At 55.5% G+C, this 20130-nt stretch overlaps 1 protein-coding gene across 1 annotated transcript; it reads right to left on the reverse strand.

Moving 5' to 3' along the window:
* Positions 1-3650: 3650 nt before the first annotated feature.
* Positions 3651-6963, reverse strand: LOC129511162 (proline-rich protein HaeIII subfamily 1-like). Its single transcript, XM_055327696.1, has 3 exons — positions 6690-6963; positions 4516-4883; positions 3651-3869 (listed from the first exon to the last, which is right to left on the reverse strand). The coding sequence occupies exons 1-3, from the start codon at positions 6961-6963 to the stop codon at positions 3651-3653; spliced, it is 861 nt and encodes a 286-aa protein (XP_055183671.1).
* Positions 6964-20130: the final 13167 nt, after the last annotated feature.

Genomic DNA, 20130 nt, shown 5'->3' on the forward strand with positions numbered 1-20130 from the left:
AAAAAAAAGCTACTTAGTTTGGCAACCTTTGTTCAGAAGAATCCTCTGAAAAAGCCCCCCTCGGGACCTTCTGAATGGGGCCTGAACCAACCTTCTTAATCCTCTGCCCGTCTCACATAGGGTTAATTCAATGCTTGGGAGGAGGTGGGTCCCCCTTTTGTGGCGAGAGCTGGTCACAAAACAAAAACCAATTGCTAGGTTCCAAAGGGGTTTCTCGCTCACACTCTGGGCTAAAATAAGCACCGCGATTGTTCTTCCTTCTTGGCCTGGAAGGGGTGGAGAGAAAGTTAAACCTCTGGAACACACAGAATTTGCTGAAAAAGGTGAAAGTTCCATTTCAAGTTCCAAATTGAATGCAGACTCCAGGCTTCGCAGGCCCCCCAGCCCCGCCCCCGGCCTGGTCCCTCGTGGGGTATGTGTGCGCTTGTGGGGAGGGTCTGTCTATCAGGCTGCCACCCCCGAAACAGCAGGTAATTAAACCTCGGGGGCCTGGAGGATTTGGACTCCGGTTTGGAGAAATACTACACGGGAGGCTCCCCGCCCCCGGCCTCCTCTCACTTGCTGTGGGGATTTTCTGTAGTTACACATGGATTCCCAGGTAAACAAGCCTGAAAGGAAGTCACAGGCGGGGGACCGAATTAGCACCTTGGTGTTGCTGGTAATGAACCGGTTTGCTTAATTAGACGATCGTGAAATTATAACACTGAAAAAGCATAAAACCGTGGCTCAAAATCGAGGGTCCGCCCAGCTGCCAGAGGTCCTTTGCGGAAGATGCTTACTCAGTAGGATGTTTCCTGAGATGGGAAACGCGACTCTTTTTTGCAGGGTCACGCAAGGTATGACCGCTTAGTCCCATGCCACGTGTCCTTCGGCAGGTCGTTCCGCGTCTCTGGACCTCAGTTCCCTTTCTGGAAACATTCGTAGGATTTTATCTGCCTGGGAATTTAAGTCAGGGAATGGAATGAAACCCTCAGGACCACCATCTGAGCGCTCAGGGTGTGCAAGGCCTTGTACTGACCCCCCTGCACCTGCGATCCTCACACCCGTGGGGTGCTGGGGCCGGACACTGACGTTATCCACGGACTGATAGGTCAGGCAGGTGAATTTAAGTGACTCACCTAAGACCGCAGACTTAGAACACGTCGGCGCCTTGGTGCAGCGGGAGCCCCTCGGACCACGGAGCGTCAGCTTTGAAGCAAAACCCGCCCCCTGGACCTGAAGTGCAATATTTTGTGCAGAGGTCACTCGACTTCAGGGACCTTTTCTTGTTTCTTCAAGAAGAAAGGGAGCCCCCTCTTGCCCGGGCTCTGCTTGACGTCTACCTGCAGACCATGGAATGTCACCCCATGGAGTCACTGAGTCGCCAGCGGATTAACAAACCAGGGCTTTCTGTCTGAAATGATCGTGGGCTGTTGTCGTTGGTGTGGGAAAGAGGAAAAGACCGATGCGTCACGGGCGTGTGTTCACCCTCGCACCCGGGACCATCACGTAGGCAGCTTCCCGGAGAGCACGGGGGTGTCTGGGCCTCTTTCTTGCGTGGGTGGGCCTGAGGTGCCCATGCTGTTTGCCCCTGTCGTTCCCGACAGCGTGGACGCAGAGGGGAAGGAGGTGGCCTTCTGTATCCGTCCCGTTGGCCTGGATTCCCACGTTCCTCCCACAGACTGAGCGTCGCCCGCAGACGCGGAAGGGCAGGAAGGCGGGATTCTGGGCGTGGGGCCCGGCCCGGCGTCCTCCCAGCCGCGAGAGCGAGGGCAGGCCGTGGAGTCAGCCTTGGTTTCCTCAATCACCTGTGAGCCCGCTTCCGGTTTGACAAACCCAACCGGTGTCCGAAGGATCGTGATAATATTCATACGAACGTCAGAGAGCCGGGAAGACCCCAGTGGAACGTGCAGCTGAGAAGTTTCCCGAAAACCTGAATCTCCACGTAGGGAGGGCACGCTCACCATGGTGATGAGGGGAACCTGTCCGTGTGTCTCCGGCCCGTCACCCAGAGTCCTCCTCCCGCCCCGGTCGTCCCGACGGCAGAGGTAGGCCAGAGACCGGAGCGCTCAAGGGTGGAGCGTGTGCTTGGCAAGACGTAGGGAGCTCTCGGGGAAGAGGAATGACTCTGTCTTCCTTTTCTTCCCCACTCAGGGCCATTCTGATGAGATGTGCATGGGGGTGGGGGGCTGCCGGGAGCCACGCAGAGACAGGCTGGGGCAAAGGGGAAGAGGGGAGTTTGGATGCCAGCTCCTTGGCTTGTGGTGGCCGGGAGTGGTCATCGCGACAGGAGTGGGGTCGTGGTGGTCGTGGTACCAGTAACGCCAGTCATACCAGTAGCAACAGAGGCAGCTAGTGGTCACTGAGCTCTCGCCCTCCCTCCAGACGCTCCTTACGTCCAGTGGGTATTCTGGTTTGCACAAAAGCTTTGGGAGGCAGGCCCGTGTATTTTCCCTACTGGCACCCGTGGGGCCTGCTGCTCAGAGCGGGAGTCACTTGTCCCAAGGCACGGAGGCGCCCACGGTGCCGTTCAGCCCAGGCTCTGCAGGGCCCATGTCTCACAGGAGCTGGAGTTCGTCCTCACCCCCCAGCGGAGCCCGACCCGCCGCCCCTGGCACCCAGCACCAAGCCCGGGCAGCAGACAGAGGGCCCGGTGAGCTCTCCTCACCCCCTGGCCCACTCGCTCCTGCCTTCCTCACTCCGAGGAGGGGAGACAGGGCAGGTACCCCTTTGTGCCCATTTTCTCAGAAGCAGGGTTGGCGGAGAAACCGCTGGTGCATGGGCAAGGGTGGTGGGGACTGTGGTGCTGTCCAGGTTGGTTTTCCAGGCCTCCTAGTTCCTGGGCTCCTGGCCCTGTCCTCCCGGCCCTGTCATCCCAGCCCTGTCCTCCCGGCCCATCCTCCTGGGTCCTGTCCTCCTGGCCTGGTCCTCCTGGCCCCTGTCCTCCTGGCCCCGTCCTCCCAGCCCCATCTTCTCAGCCCCTTCCTCCCAGGTCCTGTCCTCTTGGCCCCATCCTCCTGGCCCCTGTCCTCCTGGATCCGTCCTCCTGGACCTGTTCTCTTGGCCCCATCCTCCCAGGTCCTGTCCTCCTAGCCCTGTCCTCCCAGGTCCTGTCCTCCTGGACCCGTGTTCCTGGCCCCGTGCTCCTGGGTCCTGTCCTCCTGCCCCCGTCCTCTTGGCCCCTTCCTCCCAGCCCCTGTCCTCTTGACCCCATCCTCCCAGCCCTGTCCTCCCAGCGCCATCCTCCTGGCCCCATCTTCCCAACCATTGTCCTCCTGGCCCCGTCCTCCGGGCCCCCTCCTCTTGGCCTCATCCTCCCGGCCCCTGTCCTCCCAGCCCCATCCTCTTGATCCCGTCCTCTCAGTCCTCCCGGCTCCATCCTCCTGGTCCCATCCTCCCGGCCCCATCCTCACGGCCCCGTCCTCCTGGCCCTGTCCCCTTGGTCTCACCCTCTGCTCTAAAGGCCTTTCAGGTCTGACGTCATTCCAGCCAGGGCTCTGTCCACCAGAGATGAGCATGGTGACATTCTGCAAATGTGGGTCACCAAGGGGGTGCAATAGACCTGTGCCCATGGCCAGAGCCCAGACACCGAGATGACTTATAGAACAGAGAAAGAAATGCATTCCACGCAGGAGAGCCGGGCCGGGAGAGGGTCCAGGAAGAGGCAGCACTTAGTCGTCACCTGAAGACAGAGCACACCCCCGCGGGCAGGTGTCCAGCGGTGGGGGTGGTGCCACCCGCGGCCAGAGGACGCCCCGGACGCCCGGCGGCTTTGACCTGCGGCGCTCGTGGATGGCACCGCGCACCTGCGGATGCTCTTCGCTCTCCGCGTGTGTGGGATTGTCTCTAAGACACTGGGCAACGACTGGGTACCTCGTGGCCAACAAGGGCTCCAAAACGTTAAAAAACACAAAAAAGTTAAACAGGAGTAAGAAGTAGGATCCACAGAGACTAAGGCTAACAATTCTCTTTGCCAAAGTTTCCAAGTTACCATTTTGCAAAGTCTTCTAAGGAAGACGGGCCGCTCCCCAACGCACGGCTGTGAGTTCGAGGCCTGCAGGGCGCTCCGCTGGGAAGGGGGTCACTTGAAGGGCTCGTGTGCACGTCCTGCAGCGGCTTTTCCTAGGAGATCATCGTGGTGGGGTGCCCCCGCCCCGAGGGATCCACTTGGTCACCAGGATCCCGCCCGGCGCGCACAGCGCAGTGGACGTGCGCATCCCCCTGTCCCGGGCCCGAGGGCCGCTCCGTGTGTGCCGTGCGCCCCCCTGGTGGAGCTGCCGTGGCCTCCTCCGTGGGAGAGGCAGTTCCCCTGGGTCTCCGCCTCGCCCTCTCCCCCCTGTCACCGTATAGATAGCGTCGCCCGGCCACCCTGTTTACAGTAGGAGCTCCCGCTTCCCTCCAAACACTCCACCCTGCCCTGCTCTTAATTTTTAACCGGAGCCCCTCCCATCACCTGACCTCTGCTTGGCCCTTTATGTTTTTTTATGAAGCCCGTATAGACCGTATGCTCCCAAGGGCAGGCACGCCCGTCCCTACCCCAGCTTGTGGCACCTCATAAGCACGGAGTAAGCTGTGGATCAAAAGCTCAAGCAGGAGGTTGTCTTGTTGGTGACACATGGTGCTCACAGGGCTGGTTGCAAGGAGACCTCTGCTGCCCGGCCCAGGTCCACCCCCATGACCAGGGCGGACTGGCTCCGTGGGGACTGGCCTCTTCCCAGGGGACGGGAGTGGCTGGGGTGGCGGCGCTGCAATGGGGATGAAGTCTGGTGGAGGCCGCGGTGGAGGTTGCAACCTGGCGGGAGGACCACGGGGGTCTACGGGTCTGAGGAACATGCCTTCTCCTCCGGGCTCGCTCACCTCTGGTCTGACAATCTCTTGATTTTCTGAACTTTTGGTTTTCCCATCTGAGAAATTGAAACAAGGACGCCTACCTTGCTGGGTTGCTATCAGCGGTTATAGACCGGCTCATAAGAAATTAGAAACCTATTTCTCCCGGCCCCTCGTAGGCGTTACAGGCACTGAAAGCCCTGTGGGTGTGGGGGGGAGGAAAGTTCTGGTCTCCTCAAAAAGCACCCGGAGGTCTCCTACACCTGCTGTCTCCAGACCTGTCCTGAGCAAGGCAGAGTGTCCTGGGGACAGTCCGACCCCATCCCTGGCAGGCCGCACCCCACCCTCCTTGTGCTGACCCCCCCTCCCCCGGCAGATGGCAGATGCACACCTGATGGAGCAGAGTCCTGACCTGGCCCCGCGACGCCCGCCTGGTGACCTGGGCACGGCTCGGCCCATTCGTGGGTTTGCAGTAAACATCCTGCCAGTCCCTACCCCGCCGCCCCACAGGTCTCCCAGCCTCCAGCCCTCCGGCCTGTCCTTTCTCACTTATTTAGCTATTAAAAAATTAAAAAAAAATCAAAAATAAAACTATCTGGGAAGCATCTAGTCTTACAGGGTATTTTCCTCGGCTTTCGTGCTGAAGGCGGGAAGCTCTGGACTCAAATGTTTCCAAGGGGAAACACGAGACATTTACGCAGACCGTGACCAGCTCAGGCCTCTCAGCACCAGAGAGGGCTCCGCATGCCTGCGGTGCAGGGGAGGAAGGACAGTCATTTCTCCCTGCGGTGGGAAGAGGAAGCTTGGGAGGCACCTGGCTTCCTGCGAAAAGGCATGGGGGGACGTTGGATGTGCTTCAGATGCACTTTACTGAGCGAAGGCAGCGCATCTGAAAGGCTGCTTCCCGTCCATCACCTTCTGGAAAATACAGAGCTGTGGAGCCAGGGAAGAGGCCGGGCATTGCCATGGGCCCACTGGGAACCCGGGGCACTTTGAGGGCAGCGGAACTATTTATTGTGTGTGATACTGTCACGCGGGATACATCGCTCACGTCTGTGCTACCCCATAGAATGATGTCAACCCCGTAGTTTAGCTAATCACGATGTATGGATGTTGGCTCATCAGGTGTAACCAAGGTGGCACACGGATGCAAGATGTCCCTAGTACAGAAAACTCGGGGGGCAACGGGGGAAAGCGTGTGTGGGAACGCTCCAGGATATCTGCTCTATTTTTCTAGAAGCCTAAAACCTAAAGTCTGTTAATTCACGCACACACACACACACACACACACACACACACACACACAGAGGTTCAGGAAAGCAGGTTCACTAGCACAGGTGAGCTAGAAGCAGGTGGAGCTCAGAGGCCACACCAGGACGGGGTCTGTAAGGGGCAGAGCTTGGACCCACCTCCCGGCGGATTGCAGGGGACCATGTCGTCTCGTTTTATTTCCCTCCCGGGGAATGAGCGGGCCATAGGCTCGGAGCATCCTGTCCTCAGACCAGAATCCTCGAGAAGCCCGAGCAGCAGTGCCGGTGCCTTTGGGGGGAGAGAAAGTTTCCAGAGCAACCTTGTGGGAGTCCCGGGTTTGCTGCTTACTAGCCGTGGTCCTTGCGCGAGTCACACAGTGTCTCTGGGCCTATGTCATCAATTTGCATTTTTTACCCAAAGGAAGTCACTGGGGAAAATGCAATAACGTCTAGTCGTCAGAGGGAGAAATCTGTGGATCCTCCTGGGGAAATCTGTGTGTCCCCAGAACTGTGCTTGGCACCAGCAGCTGCTCAACACCCCTCCCTTCTTCTTTCCCTCCCCTGTGAAGGGAGCATGTGGGGCGTCTCTCCCGGGTGGGGCTCGGGAGGACACTCGAGGATGCGGCTGTGGACCTGGACGCTGTCCCTGTGCCACTGGGGCTGCCTGGAGGCTGTGCTCCCGTCTGTCTTCCATCTGGGTCAACGGTGTGGCTGTGGACCGGTCCCGTCCTGAGGTCACAGTCGCAACCAACGCGGTCCTGGCTTGCAGGTGCCCGCTTGCCCTTGGTCCCTCGGCCCTGCCATTTCCCTTGGCGCCGCTGTCCCGGTGAGGCTGTGGAGGGCCTGGGACACCTGGGCTGCTGAGGTCACCGTGCAGGTGGCCTCTGGGGCGAGGGCTCCCGCCCATGGCTCCCAGGACCGAGGTCGCCGCTCTCCCAGCCGCCAGGTCGTGGGTTGGCGCTTGGCGGCCCAGGCTTCCCGGGAGAGGGGGTGTCGGAGGCCTACGGAGCCCCAGGGCATCCCCCGCCCCCCGCATCCCGCAGCACCCCCTGCGGCTCGGCCAGGACCCCGGGCCGGTGGCCGGGGAAGCCGCGCCAAGTGGAGGTGGATGGTGGATGCCGGGGACGCCGCCCTCGCGCCAGCCTGACGCGTCCCCGACTCTCCGAGGCTCCTCTTTGCGAGGGGACGAGGGAAGTGCTGCCCTGATCCTGCCATTTCCCTGGCGCCCTCCCAGCGGGCCTGGGATGACCAAGGCGGGGCGGGCGGGGCAGGCGGGGGGGGGGCGCCTCCTTGTGGGGGCTGCCCCGGGTGGCCGCGGGTGGGGATGGGGTGGGGGTGGGAGTGGGGGGCTGCCCTGGGTGGCCCCCGGCGAGGTGGGGTGAGGGTGGGGGAAGGGGACATCCCTGGGTAGCCGCGGATGGGGGTGGGGTGGGGGTGGGGGCTTCCCTGGGTGGCTTTGGTGGGGGGTGCAGGCCGGGGCAGAGTGAGCCGACAGTCGGGGGGTCGGCGGGAGGGGCGCCCACGGAGGCCGGGGAGCATGGCTGGACCCCGAGGTGCTCGCGGGCGGCTTCCCTGGGCGCGGCCCTGGGGTCAGGGGTCTGCGCCCCCCGACCTGCGAGGTCTGGGAGCAGGTGTGCACAGTCGGGGAAGCCCGATGGATGGCGAGCCTTGCGCACCTGTTGGCGGGCGAGGGCAGGGCCCGCCGAGCGTCTCCGACCCAGATCCCGGGGCCTCCACCTGCAGGTGCGGGTGACCCCGGCGCCACCTTCATCGCAGCCCTCGCGTAGGCTGAGCCCTGGGCCACCTGCTGCCCGCGCTCGGCCGCTGGCCCCCCAGGAGCAACTTGTAGGGTTTCGGAGGAGCTCCGTGCCGCCCTGGAGGTCCCGACGTCTGTCCCCTTGGGCATCGCGGTCCAAGGAGCCGCCCCAGCGCCCCCCATCCCCACACCTGCCACTAGCGGGTCGGGAGGCAGAGGGGGCGTCTCCCCGCTTGGCCAGACCCGGCGACCGGCTCAAGCCCCGGGGCCCCATCCTGACCTCCACTCAGCGCTGGGCCCTTTCCCTCTCCAACCCCGATTCCTGATACTATCAGTTTTACACACAGCACGTTTTAAAGATCAGTGGTTTAGAAATGGTTAGTATTTTTTGTCTGTTTTGTTAAAAGGATTATTTTAGAGCAGTTCTGGGTTCACAGCAAGATTGAAGGGAAGGTACAGAAGCATGCCATACGTTCCCCTGCCCCCCCAGCACAGTCTCCCCCATCATCAACACCCCCAACCCCCCGGGGACACTTGTTAGAACCCGTGACCATATCCATAAAGCATCATTTTCTTTCTTTCCTTTTTTTTTTTATAAGATTTTATTTATTTATTTATGAGAGACACAGAAAGAGAAGGAGAGAGGCAGAGACGCAGGCAGAGGGAGAAGCAGGCTCCTTGCGGGACTCAATCCCAGGACCCCGGGATCAGGACCTGAGCCAAAGGCAGACGCTCAACCACGGAGACACCCGGGCATCCCAATGACGCATCTTTTTCATGCAGAGTCCACAATTCACATCATGGTTCACTCTTGGTGTTCGGGCAAACTCTATGGGTTTGGGCAAGTGCATAACGTAATGACACGTCTCCACCATGACAGTGGCTCACGGGGTAGTCTCACTGCTCTGTGAGCTCATCCCTCCTCCACCCAAGCTCTGTGACCACAGATCCTCTACCGTCCCCAGAGTCGTCCTTTATTTAATATTTCTGAGGTTAAATTGTTGCCCCCAGAGGTCATATGAGTAAAGAGCTAACCATCAAAGCCAAGGAGATGAGGTGTAGCTGGGGTCAACTTTCAGGACAGCCTTGACCACAGCTTTCCTATGAGTAACCAGCTGGTGTTTGTCTCCGTGGATGTGGCCCAGCCACTCCTGCCCTTGTGGGCATCGTTCAGAGTCTTCTTCTCTGACGTCCACTCCCTTCTCACTTTGGCACAAGCCCCCACCTGGGGCACCAGGTACCCCTAACTTATGCTTGGCTTTCTTGGGACTCCATGTGTGTGTGGGTCCCTGCCCAGGGGCAGACCCTGGCTGTCCTATTGTCCAGGGTTCCCAGCACAGAGCACAGGGGCTGGTTTACCGTGCGTGCTCACCACATAATCCTTCAGGGAAAGAACAGATGTCATAGCCAGGTCAGGCTTATGTGTTACATTTCTTTTTCTTTTCTTTTTTTCCTTTTTTTTTAATTTATTTATTTTTTTATTTTTTATATGTTACATTTCTAACCCGCAGAGCCCTGAGGTCTCAAACTCTGGGGTACACGGTCAGCACCTGCGGAGCTGGAGTCCCCAGCCTCGTCCCCAGGAGCTCTCTCTGTACATCTGGGGTGAGCCTAGAGCCCCTGCAGGATGCCTCGTAGGAGGGCCTGAGAAGACTCAGTGCTTCAGGGGCAGGGACGCCATCCCCGCTCATCTGTGCTCCGTGACTTCGGGGTGTGGCCGGGCCACCCAGGGACGGTTAATTATCTCATGGGATGAAGCACCACAGAACTTGAGCCCTCCGACATCAAGCTCAACCATGGATCCTCCACCGTCCCCAAGCTTGTCCTTTATTTCATATTTCCGAGGTTAGATTGCTGCCCCCAGAGGTCATATGAGTAAAGAGTTAACCATGAAAGCGGAGGAGATGTGGTCCGGCTGGGGGTCCACTCTGGCTCTGCCCTCCGTGGGCTGATTGAACTTGAGCAGATGGACTCCCCATGCGGAACCTCTTTCCCCATCCCAGAATTGGGACTTTGAAATTTTTGAAGGTGCTTTTCCATCCTTAGTGGCCCGTGAGGAGCTGCGAGGTGGTGGCTGTGTTATGCGCCTGCACCCTTGGACCCTGGACCGTCAGGCAGGAGGGGTATAAAATTGGCATTTTATACCGATTAATAGGTACAGATTTTGAACATTTCTGTGTGCCAAATATTCATATAAGTGCTTTCCTGCTTGCCTCATAATCACACTTTGAAATAATGTTTATCACCATCATTGACATATAAGGAAAATAAAGACCAAAGTATCTGAGTGTACTTTGCAGAAGGTATTATTTTGGCCAGTGGACGGGCTGATGCAGTAGTTTATTAGAATTCAAAAAAACAAACAAAAAAATTTTAAAATGGAAAATATGGTCACCTGACTCACGCAACCTGTATGTTTGCTTGGAAGGAACCACAGCTTTCCTTAACGTAGCTGTAGAGGGGGGGGCTCTCACTTAGGTGCCTCCTTGCCGTGAGCTCTGCTGTGCGTCGGGCCTCGCAGGCCCTCGGAGGTCAGCCTCCGTGCCCCTCTGTGGGTGGCGGCAGGGGATGCTGGGAGGTCAGGCTCTCGCCAAGACCGCCGCTGAGCAGCACACCTGATGTGGGAAGCCCTGGCAGTCTGATTGCAACACGCACGCGATGCCTTCCGAGCCCTTCAGAAGCTTAAGCGAGTTCTCAGCCAGCTCAGGAGGGCAGAGGTCCCCAACGGCCAGCAGGTGCCCGGGAGGGCAGGGGACCCGCGCTCTCCTCTCCAGGCTGCACACTCGCGCCTTCTGCTTCCTGCAGCGACCAGGCCAGAGGCTCAGCTACTCAGTTTCAGGCAAACCCTGTGCACCGGCCAAAAGGACCACGCCAGCCACCGGCCCCACGAGGGGGAAGCTCAGCGATCGTTTGTGGCAAGCGTTCTGGTGGCCGTAGCCAGCCGTGACATTTCCGGGACTGCTTCCCATGATGGATGAACCTTCCGCCTTCTCCACGGCTGAGATCCGTGTGTCCCTTGGTGGAGACGGAGGCACAGGATGAGGCAGCCACAGTGGGGGTGATAGAGCCGGGTCTGCAACCAGTTTCCAACCCCACTCAGGGCTCACTGTGCCCTCTGGGCTCTCAGGGTCACTGCGGGCCACTCTGCTCTGGTATCGGGGCAGAAAATGCTTCCGTTGGCTCTTTGTGGTTATGGGGGGGGGCAAATTCTTAGGGAGAAGTTGGAGTGAGCAATGTGCAGCCCACTCCCTCTCGCCCAGATTCCTGCTCCAGAATTACAGACTACTATCAAGCACATTTCTGTAAATGTCATAGATGTACTTAAAAAGCACACACACACACACACACACACACACAATGATGCCACAGAAGGAGACCTTAAAGGCTGGAGCATCAGCAGAGCTGAAACTGAGAACCGTGAGCAGCTTTGGGGACGACAGGTAATACTCTTAGGGGACAAGAAGTCAACACCTGCCCAGGGATATCTATGTTGCTGGCAGATGCCATGTGCCATGAGCTTGACAACCAAACAGCTTTACGAAGCCAGGGACGGGGACGGAGGTGGGTCGTCTCTGAACACAAACTAGCAGTGCGCGGCCTGCACAGGGAATGCAGCACACAAGCCCACGCTGGCTCTGCACCCCAAGCGTGCCTACTCCTGGGGCCTCGATTCAACTGTCTGCCCTGGTTGGGAATTTTGAGCAGGGATTAGCTACAGCAGCTTCTGTGGAGCTGACTGGCCCCCCAAAGGCCCCCGCCCAGGAGAAAACAGCATGACACCAGGAGAGGTGCCTGCACCCCTGGGCATGTCTGAGGCTCCGGGGCAGGACAGCTCCTACAGCAGATGAGCTCGTGGCACCTGTGGAAACTAACCGCCGCGAAGGTCGACAGACTCAGTAGGAGGAGGCATCGTGTCCAAGGAGCTGCACATAATGGACAAGTCAAAATGGGGTTTTGATCGTTCGAGACACAATTTAAAGGAAAAAGAAAGGAATAAGGAGCATACGTAAGATTCCAACAAGAAGACTTTTAAAAAGATGCCCACAAGATTAAAAATAGAGTCACTGAAATAAAGCCAGTGGGTTGGACTGGGATGTCTTCTGGTCTGTTAGTCTTGGCCCAGCTGGAACGTCCTAGGAGTGGGGACAGGTCTCAGCCGACCTGGAGGCTCCCCGGGCTCACACTCCCAGGGCACCTGCCGCTGCCAAGCAGCTGGATTGTGGATGCGAGCGTCCATGGTGACCTGCTACTTCGTCTCCAGAGGTGGGCTGTGGTCACCCCCGATGCCCCGCATTCAGCCGGGCACCACGGACACCTGCTCAGCCTGGGGGAAGCGTGTGCGATGCTGGGGGACATCGTGGAGGGTTTCTCTTGTCCTCCGTTCTGCATCAGCAAGAGCCCCGTGTGCGCCCCTGGGATCCCCCAGGTGCAGTTGGGGACAGAGAAGCTCCGTCCCCCGGAGCCGCCGACTCGGGTGAGCTCCCTCGCAGCTCCCCTCCATCCTTTCCCCTGTCGCTCCATCTATGGTGCTCCCCGGGCCGCTAACAAGGATCCTTGAAGGATGGCTGGGATGGTAATGATCTAGGGAGCCTACGCAGCGAGCAATTAAATGCGGCTAACGGCCGGGATCCGCCGGCGCACTAAAAGGACTGCAGGCTGCGATTTATGGAGCCGGCTCTGCTGCCTCATTTATATCCGAGGCATTTCTCTGGCCTCTGGGGAGGAGGTGTGCTCTCCGAGGGGCAGAGATTTCCAGGCCTCCCCCAGCCTCAGCCGGGTCCCCAGGCCACCCAAAACCGCCGGAGCGCAGCCTTCGTGTCCTCACCGTGTCTCACCAGGTCCTCGGTGGGGGGCGGGGGGCAGCCCGCTGGCCTCTCTGTGACCCGAGGTCCAGGTCAGCATTCCTGTGCGGAGAAGCCACGTGTCATCAGGAGACATTTCACACACGACACTGGGGATGATTCTCATATGTGGTGATAAGAATGGAGATTGAACGCTGGGATCTGGTGTCCCAAACTGTGTTGACTGTGGGCTATAATGGACGTTCTGGTCTAGGGCCCCGAGGGGGGGCGGCGCTCTGTCTCCTGCATCTAGCCACCTTAGCCGACGTGATACGCCAGAGGAAGGGAACGAGCTTCTGAGGAGCCCAAACACCAACTAAGACCGGGCAACCTACTCACAAGTTAACAAGTAGATGAGCAATGGCCAGCCCATCCCCATCCTCAGGCCCCCACCCCTGCCAGCCGCCCCCCCTCACCCCTGGCGGTCAGGATTGGAGAGAAAAGAGGTGTTCTCCGTTCTGGACTTTCACCCTACGACTGAATATCACCATAGTGGTAATCCTGTAATTTTGCACAGAAGTTCCCAGAGTATCTTTGCATGTTTCTCCTTCCTGGACACTTTTTCTTTTTCTTTCTCTCTCTGTTTTTAAAGATTTTATTCATTTATTCATGATAGACTCACACACACACACAGAGGCAGAGACATAGGCAGAGGGAAAAGCAGACTCCATGCAGGGAGCCCGATGAGGGATTCTATCCCAGGACCCCAGGATCACACCCTGGGCCAAAGGCAGATGCTCAACTGCTGAACCACCCAGGCGTCCCCCTTGGACACTTTTTCATCCCTACTCTGATAAAATTGCCAAGACCGTGTGTTCTCTTCCCTCCCAGATGGCTAATGGTTTCATGTCCTAAGCCCCAACACAGGAGTGTCCAGCGAGAAGTTGATTCCAGCCTGAGTTTTTGGAAGCCTGAGTTTGCTGGGGGGGAACCACGCTGGAGCAGTCAGTGGGGGAAAGAGCAGAGGGATGGGCTTCCAACAAAGGGAGATGGGGGCTGGCAGACCAGGTGAGCGCTGGGGACATCTGGGGACAAGGAGGGAGCTGACTTCTCAATGATGTCATGGTAGCTGCTGCCCAGTGAGGCCCAGAGACCACTCCCCCGATACACACACACATCAAAAATGCTGGGAAGTCAGAGGCCACTGAACACAGAGCAATGACCTTGAGAAAAGCCACAAAGTATCCCGGTGACCAAACTCAGCTTAGACACAGCCTACCTCAAAGGGATCACGTGGGGCAGGGTTTATCTGTGGGACACCTGGTGCTGAAGACAATGCTTCCTTGAACATCTAGACTGCATGGAACCTTACAGAATTTTGTACAAGTCCAGGAAGTGAGGCTCAGAACACGACCGAGATTCCACCAGCAAGGTGAAGAGATATTCGGATCAGATTTTGGTTAATTTGGAGGAATAGCAACATGTGAAAGTTCTGCTGTGGTCTGAAGGTCTTTGGAGTTTACCGGCGAGGTGGATTCCCACAAAGAGGGAAGGACCTGCAAGGTGACAAGTTGGTCCCCATCTCCCTGTGGGACTTTCTAGGAGAACCAAAGCTGTCTCGTGGAGTGGGAATGACACCCAGGTCTATGCTGCTGAGGCAAGGGCAAAGGTCGTCTCTCCTGAGACTCAGTGGCCACACGGAGGAGTGCCCCCCGGTGCTGAGCCTACCGTCAGTACTGAAGCAATCAGTCCACTGAAACCCAAGGCTTGTTTTCGTTTTGTTTTGTTTACAGCTTTATGAAGGCATAATTTACAAATAAAACATTGCACATATACAAGATGTACGACTTGATGTCTTCATATACATCTGCATTGTGCAATAATCCACATAATCGGGGCAATCGACATAGCCATCGTGTCAGATAGTTCCCTCTTTTGTGCATGGGGGTGGTGAGAGCACTTAATCATCTACCCTTTTTAGCAAATTTCAAGAATACAACACCATATATGTTTTTCAAAATAGACTCCACGCCAACGTGGGGCTTGGACTCACAACCCTGAGATCAAGACCTGAGCTGAAATCCAGAGTTGGATGCTTAACCGACTGAACTCCTACAATACCGTATTATTTATAGTCACCAGTCTGGACATTAGATCCCCAGAACTTATTTGTCTTATAACTGAAAGTTTGGGGCAGCCCGGGTGGCTCAGCGGTTTAGCGCCTGCCTTTGGCCCAGGGAGTGATCCTGGAGACCCGGGATCGAGTCCCACGTCGGGCTCCCTGCATGGAGCCTGCTTCTCCCTCTGCCAGTGTCTCTGCCTCTCTCTCTCTCTGTGTCTATCGTAAATAAATAAATAAAATCTTAAAAAAAAATTAGTATAACTGAAAGTTTGTGTCCCTTGACCAACGTCTCCCTGTATCCTTCTCCCTCCAAGTGGTTGGCAACCACCATTCTAGCCTTAGCTGCGATGAATCTGTACGATTTTAGATCCCACGTAAAAGTGAGATCATGTAGTATTTCTCTTCCTGAATCCGGATGATTTCTCTTAGCGTAATGTCCTCCAGGTTCATTCATGTTGGCACAAATAGTAAGTTTTCCTTCTTTTTCAAGGCTAAATAATATTTCATTTCCTATCCATTTAGTCACTGATGGATATGTAGGTTATTTCCCTATCTTGGCTATTGTGAATAATGCTGCAATGAACACGAGAGCTCAGGTATCTTTGTGAGACTGATTTAATTTTGTTTGAATAAATACCCAGGAGAAATTGCTGGATTATAAGGTAGCTCTATTTTTAATTTTGTAAGGAACTTCCTTACTGTTTTCCATAATGACTGTACCAATGAACATTCTCACCAACACTGTACATGGGCTCCTTTTCCTCTACATCCTCACCAACATTTATCTTTTGCCTTTTTGATAATCACCATCCTGACGGGTATGAGGATATCTTGTGGTTTTGATTTGGACTTCCTTGATGATTCGTGTTGTTGAACAACTTTCCAAATACCTGTTGGCCATTTCTGTGTCTTCTTTTGAGAAATGTTTGTTCACATCCTTTGTCCATTTTAAATTTTCCCCTATTGATATGCAATAGTTTCTTAATGTATTTTGGATGTTAACCGCTTATCGAATATATGGTTTCTCCCATTCCATAGATTGCCTCTTCGCTCTGTTGATTGTTTCCCGTGTTGTGCAGAAACTCAAAGATGTTTCCTAAGGCTGAGACTTCTGAGCTAAGAATAGAAATATTTGAGTTTTAACTGACATCCTACTGAAAAGTTGAATCAATGGTCAGTATCTGAGGCCTGGAAAAGTGTCAGCTGCTGGAATATCATAGGGCTTTGCCTTTCAGGTATTTGCATATCCAAAGAGATTTTATCTTTAATGACCAGGTTGCAAAGAATGCATGAGTAACTTAAGGCAGGCTTTGGGTATGCTGACAATCGGAAAACATGCAGGTCACCTATCTCTGTACTTATGGGGTGGGGTTCTGTATTGTTCTGAGAGTGGAGACAGGACATGGAGGCTCTGAGCAAGGAGATGTGAAATCAAGAGGCATGGTTCAGGCCTGGGTAGAAGAGATGTGATCCAAACAAAGCTGAGGGATGGTCCTCGACCCTAAACTCAGAATGTCTGGATTTAAACTCTTTGTAAATATCAGCAACCAATGGAGATATTAACAGAATGGGAGGAGGAGAAAATGAAGCAAGACAGGAGGTTTTGACTCAGTTTTACTTGCTTGTGACTAATCATGGGAGCAAAAAGCATCGAGAGAAGCAAGCGTGGTCCTCCTCAGCCCTGTGAGTCAGGTACAGCAGTGAGGCCACCTGTTCCTGAAAGCTGATTTGCACACCCATGCTCTGCACTCATTGTATAAGGCACACCCAAGAGGTTGTCGTGGGAGAGGAGGCTGGAAGTTAAGGCAAATACAGAAGTAAATGCACTGGCCAGGATATTGAGTGGAGAAAGCTACTCCAAGACAGGATCTCGTAGCTTTGGGAAGAACACCCTTCATCCGACATGGTTTACAGGGGCTGGTAGCAGGTGATTTGGAGTGATGGCACCACCAGGAAAGCAGAGATGAGTATTTCACGGCAGTCTGGCCCAACAAAGACGATTGGTAACCAGTAACCTAAGCACTAAGGAACACTTGGGCAATTTCAAGAAACTATACAAATATTCCAGAGTGGAGCACCTAGGCACTTGTACGAGGTTAGATTTGCCCACCTGGCCCCAAGGCCCAGGAAGCAATTGAGAGGAGGCTCCAATGCTCCCTGGACACTAGATGTGGGGAGTGACTGGCCCTGAGTGCCAGCTGCTATGGTGAGTCCACCAGCCCGCGGACCTACAGGGCTTCAGCGGTGGGTGTGCTTTGAACAACACCTACCCACGCTTGAATTTCAGAGATGAAGGAAAGGTCTTTTGGACAGGCTTCTTCTGATACCATGTGTGCTACAGTCCCACACACCACTCTGGCTCACATGCTCCGTCCAGGACGTTGTGGGGACACACACATCACAAGAGAGTCTGGGAAATGTCATCCTATTCCCCTGCCCCCAACCACAAGGCCTGCTGATTACTGGGGCTCTACTATTGTGAGGGAACAGGGGGGTCCAAATATTGCTGGGGACCAACTAGTGGTCTATACCACAGGTACTCTTAAGGTCCAGAGGGGTCGAGTTATAACTTGGAACGTACAAACTGTGAAGAGAGAAAACCCACTGGGGACGATGTTCCCTGCGTGGAACTTTAAGTGCTTTGCTAATTTTTATGGAAGCCGGCAAATAGCAGATAGACCAGAGTGTTCAGATTGCTGCCTTGAAGTTAATACTTTCTGATCATAGAAACAATACCACTTCGTTTGTACTTCGTTCAGGAAAAAAAAAAAAAAAGAGCAAAATTGAGAGTGCAGGAAACCAAATAGAATTAATAATGATCACACCATCGAAAAGTTAGTACCTCTGTGATGTTTGTACACATCCTTCCTGTGTGTTCTGTAGACCCGCGTCTTATATATGCTCGTGCGTGTAAGAGGATCACTGTCTTTTTTTTTTTTAAATTTTTGTTTGTTTTATTTATTTATGATAGGCACACAGTGAGAGAGAGAAGCAGAGACACAGGCAGAGGGAGAAGCAGGCTCCATGCACCGGGAGCCCGACGTGGGATTCGATCCCGGGTCTCCAGGATCGCGCCCTGGGCCAAAGGCAGGCGCTAAACCGCTGCGCCACCCAGGGATCCCCGAGGATCACTGTCTATACGCTATCTTATAACAGAATTTTTTCCTTAATTTCAAATGTTATCAGTGTCTTTACTCTGGGCTGTCCATATCCTAAGATTTCGTTCTTCCTCGGATGGAATCTAATCAAGGGGAGAGAGAGAGAAGCAGGCAGTTTACTGTGCAGGCTCTGCTCGGTGCCTTTGAGAAGCAGAGAAGTTCTCGGGGAAAAGCCTGGAGAAGGAAAGGACCGGCCATCCCTCCAGGTGCCTCCAGGGTGTGGGCCGAGGCAGCAACCCCGACCTGCCCCCAGGCACTCAGGCTGTTCTTCCAATGCTGGTACAATGGCTGCAGGAGGAAAGGCGACAACTGAGAGCATGTTGTGCTCCCCGGCGTTCTGTGTTTATAGATACAAGTGCGAGTGGAAATGGGGCCACGGCATCCTCATGGTTATCAAAACCCTGGTAGGCCGTGACACATGCCCCACGGCTTCCTCTGGGCCACCCCCTCCCCGGAGCTGCTGTCTGTAGGGCGCCTCATCCAGGTCCCAGTGGAGTGAGGTGGTGAGGGGAGTGTCTGCAGGGCAGTCCGCAGGACAGGCACAGCCTCCTGGTTTGATCTTTACCTTGTATCAGAAATTACACATCTCAAGATCAGCTTTTTCTTGGGCCCTAGATTAGTTTTGGTATGTAGGTGTGTGTGTGCACGTGCATGTGCCTGTGTGTGTGCACGTGTGTGCATGTATGTGTGCATGGGTGTCTGCGACTGTTGTGTGCGTGTACGTGCGTGCACGTATCTATGTCTCAGAGGGTAGACCCACCCATATAAACACTTTATTGATTCCCAAATCTGCCCAAATTAGGAATATACCCTTTATGGCTGTAAATGTTCCTTGGGATTTCCCTGTGAATTCATATTCTTTAAACACACACACACACACACACACACACACACACACACACCTCCTCCTCCTCCCTGACATGATAGATCGCAGGCTCGACCCAATGCTCAGAAGGTCAGAGCATTTTGAGAAATCAATCTTGAGCTACTCTTCCACCGAGTTCCCCAGGAGAGCCAGAAGCTGCCCGAACCCTTGCTCATCACTTCTCAGGGTCTTTCGGACCCACGCCTCCGGGTCCTGCCGGCACTGAGGGAAGCAGGTGTCTTTGTTGCGGACGCAGGGTGCAGAGTGCAGGGTGCAGGGTGGAGTGTGCAGGCTGGGGCTGCACGGGCCGTGGACGGAGAAGCAGGGTCCCCTGGGTCCCTGCACAGTGGCCCGCCCGCCGCAGACTCCTGGGCGCCCGGCACTTGCGCAGACCCCGTCAGGAATGCCCTGCATTTGTACAGAGAGGGAGAGAGGCAGCGGGCCTGGGAATTCATCAGCCCCACAGGGCAGGGGATACATTAAAACACACACACACACACACAACAAACAACAACAATACCACTGATAGCAAATAGGGCGCTGAAACCCACACTGTGACACTTTAAAGAGGAGGTGCCTTTGGTGCAAACCAGCTCCGTCTGTCACCCAAGCTTCATTGTGGGACTTCCCGCACCCTCAGCGGAAAGCAGGTGCAGAGCGCGTCACCTAGGGACAGGAACCTGGGCCTCAGCCCTGCCCTCCTCTCTGACGCCCCATCTTACCCGGGGCCGAGGTGGTGGCTGCGGGGACAGGGGCTGGACTGGCCGAGGGGAGAGGCACGTCCCAGCTGGTGTTGGTGGGCCTGGGGCCTGCAGCCTGCGCTCCTCCCCGGGGCCGGGCGCTAACTCGCGGTGCCTTAGGTTTCAATCAAGTCGACTGCACAGCTTCGCTCCTAAATGTCCCGGGGAAAACCCTTTCTGGCTTCCCCTTTAAAGGAATTGCTCGCCTGTGCCTCCCAGACTCAGTTAGATGTAAAAATGGTGGTGTGTGTCTCTCTGCTTCAAAAACATACAGAAACATGTGGAAACGTTCCATTTTTCAGATCGAAAACCATGTGCACCGAATTTTCACAGACCTGATCTTAACGGAGATAAAAGTGAGAAACCCGGAGGGGGTGCACGCTATAGAAACCCCGCATTGTCTGCTATAATTCAATCATCCTGGGCCACAGAATTTCTTTGCATAAATTACAACCACAATGATAGCATCACTTTCACAAAAGGTGGCCTCCGATCGATTCAGGCTTCAAGCCTCCAGGAGGTGGCTGGGGTTTCGCAGCAGAGAAAGGACGTCCTGCGGTCCTACAGAGTGGGTGTTGTACCTGGGGCTCCCCCCGGGGCTTGGGCTGCACCTTGGGCTGTTTGCTGATTCAGCTCATCCGCCTTTTCTTCC

Source organism: Nyctereutes procyonoides, unplaced genomic scaffold (assembly GCF_905146905.1).
Source record: "Nyctereutes procyonoides isolate TBG_1078 unplaced genomic scaffold, NYPRO_anot_genome, whole genome shotgun sequence".
Taxonomy (NCBI): domain Eukaryota; kingdom Metazoa; phylum Chordata; class Mammalia; order Carnivora; family Canidae; genus Nyctereutes; species Nyctereutes procyonoides.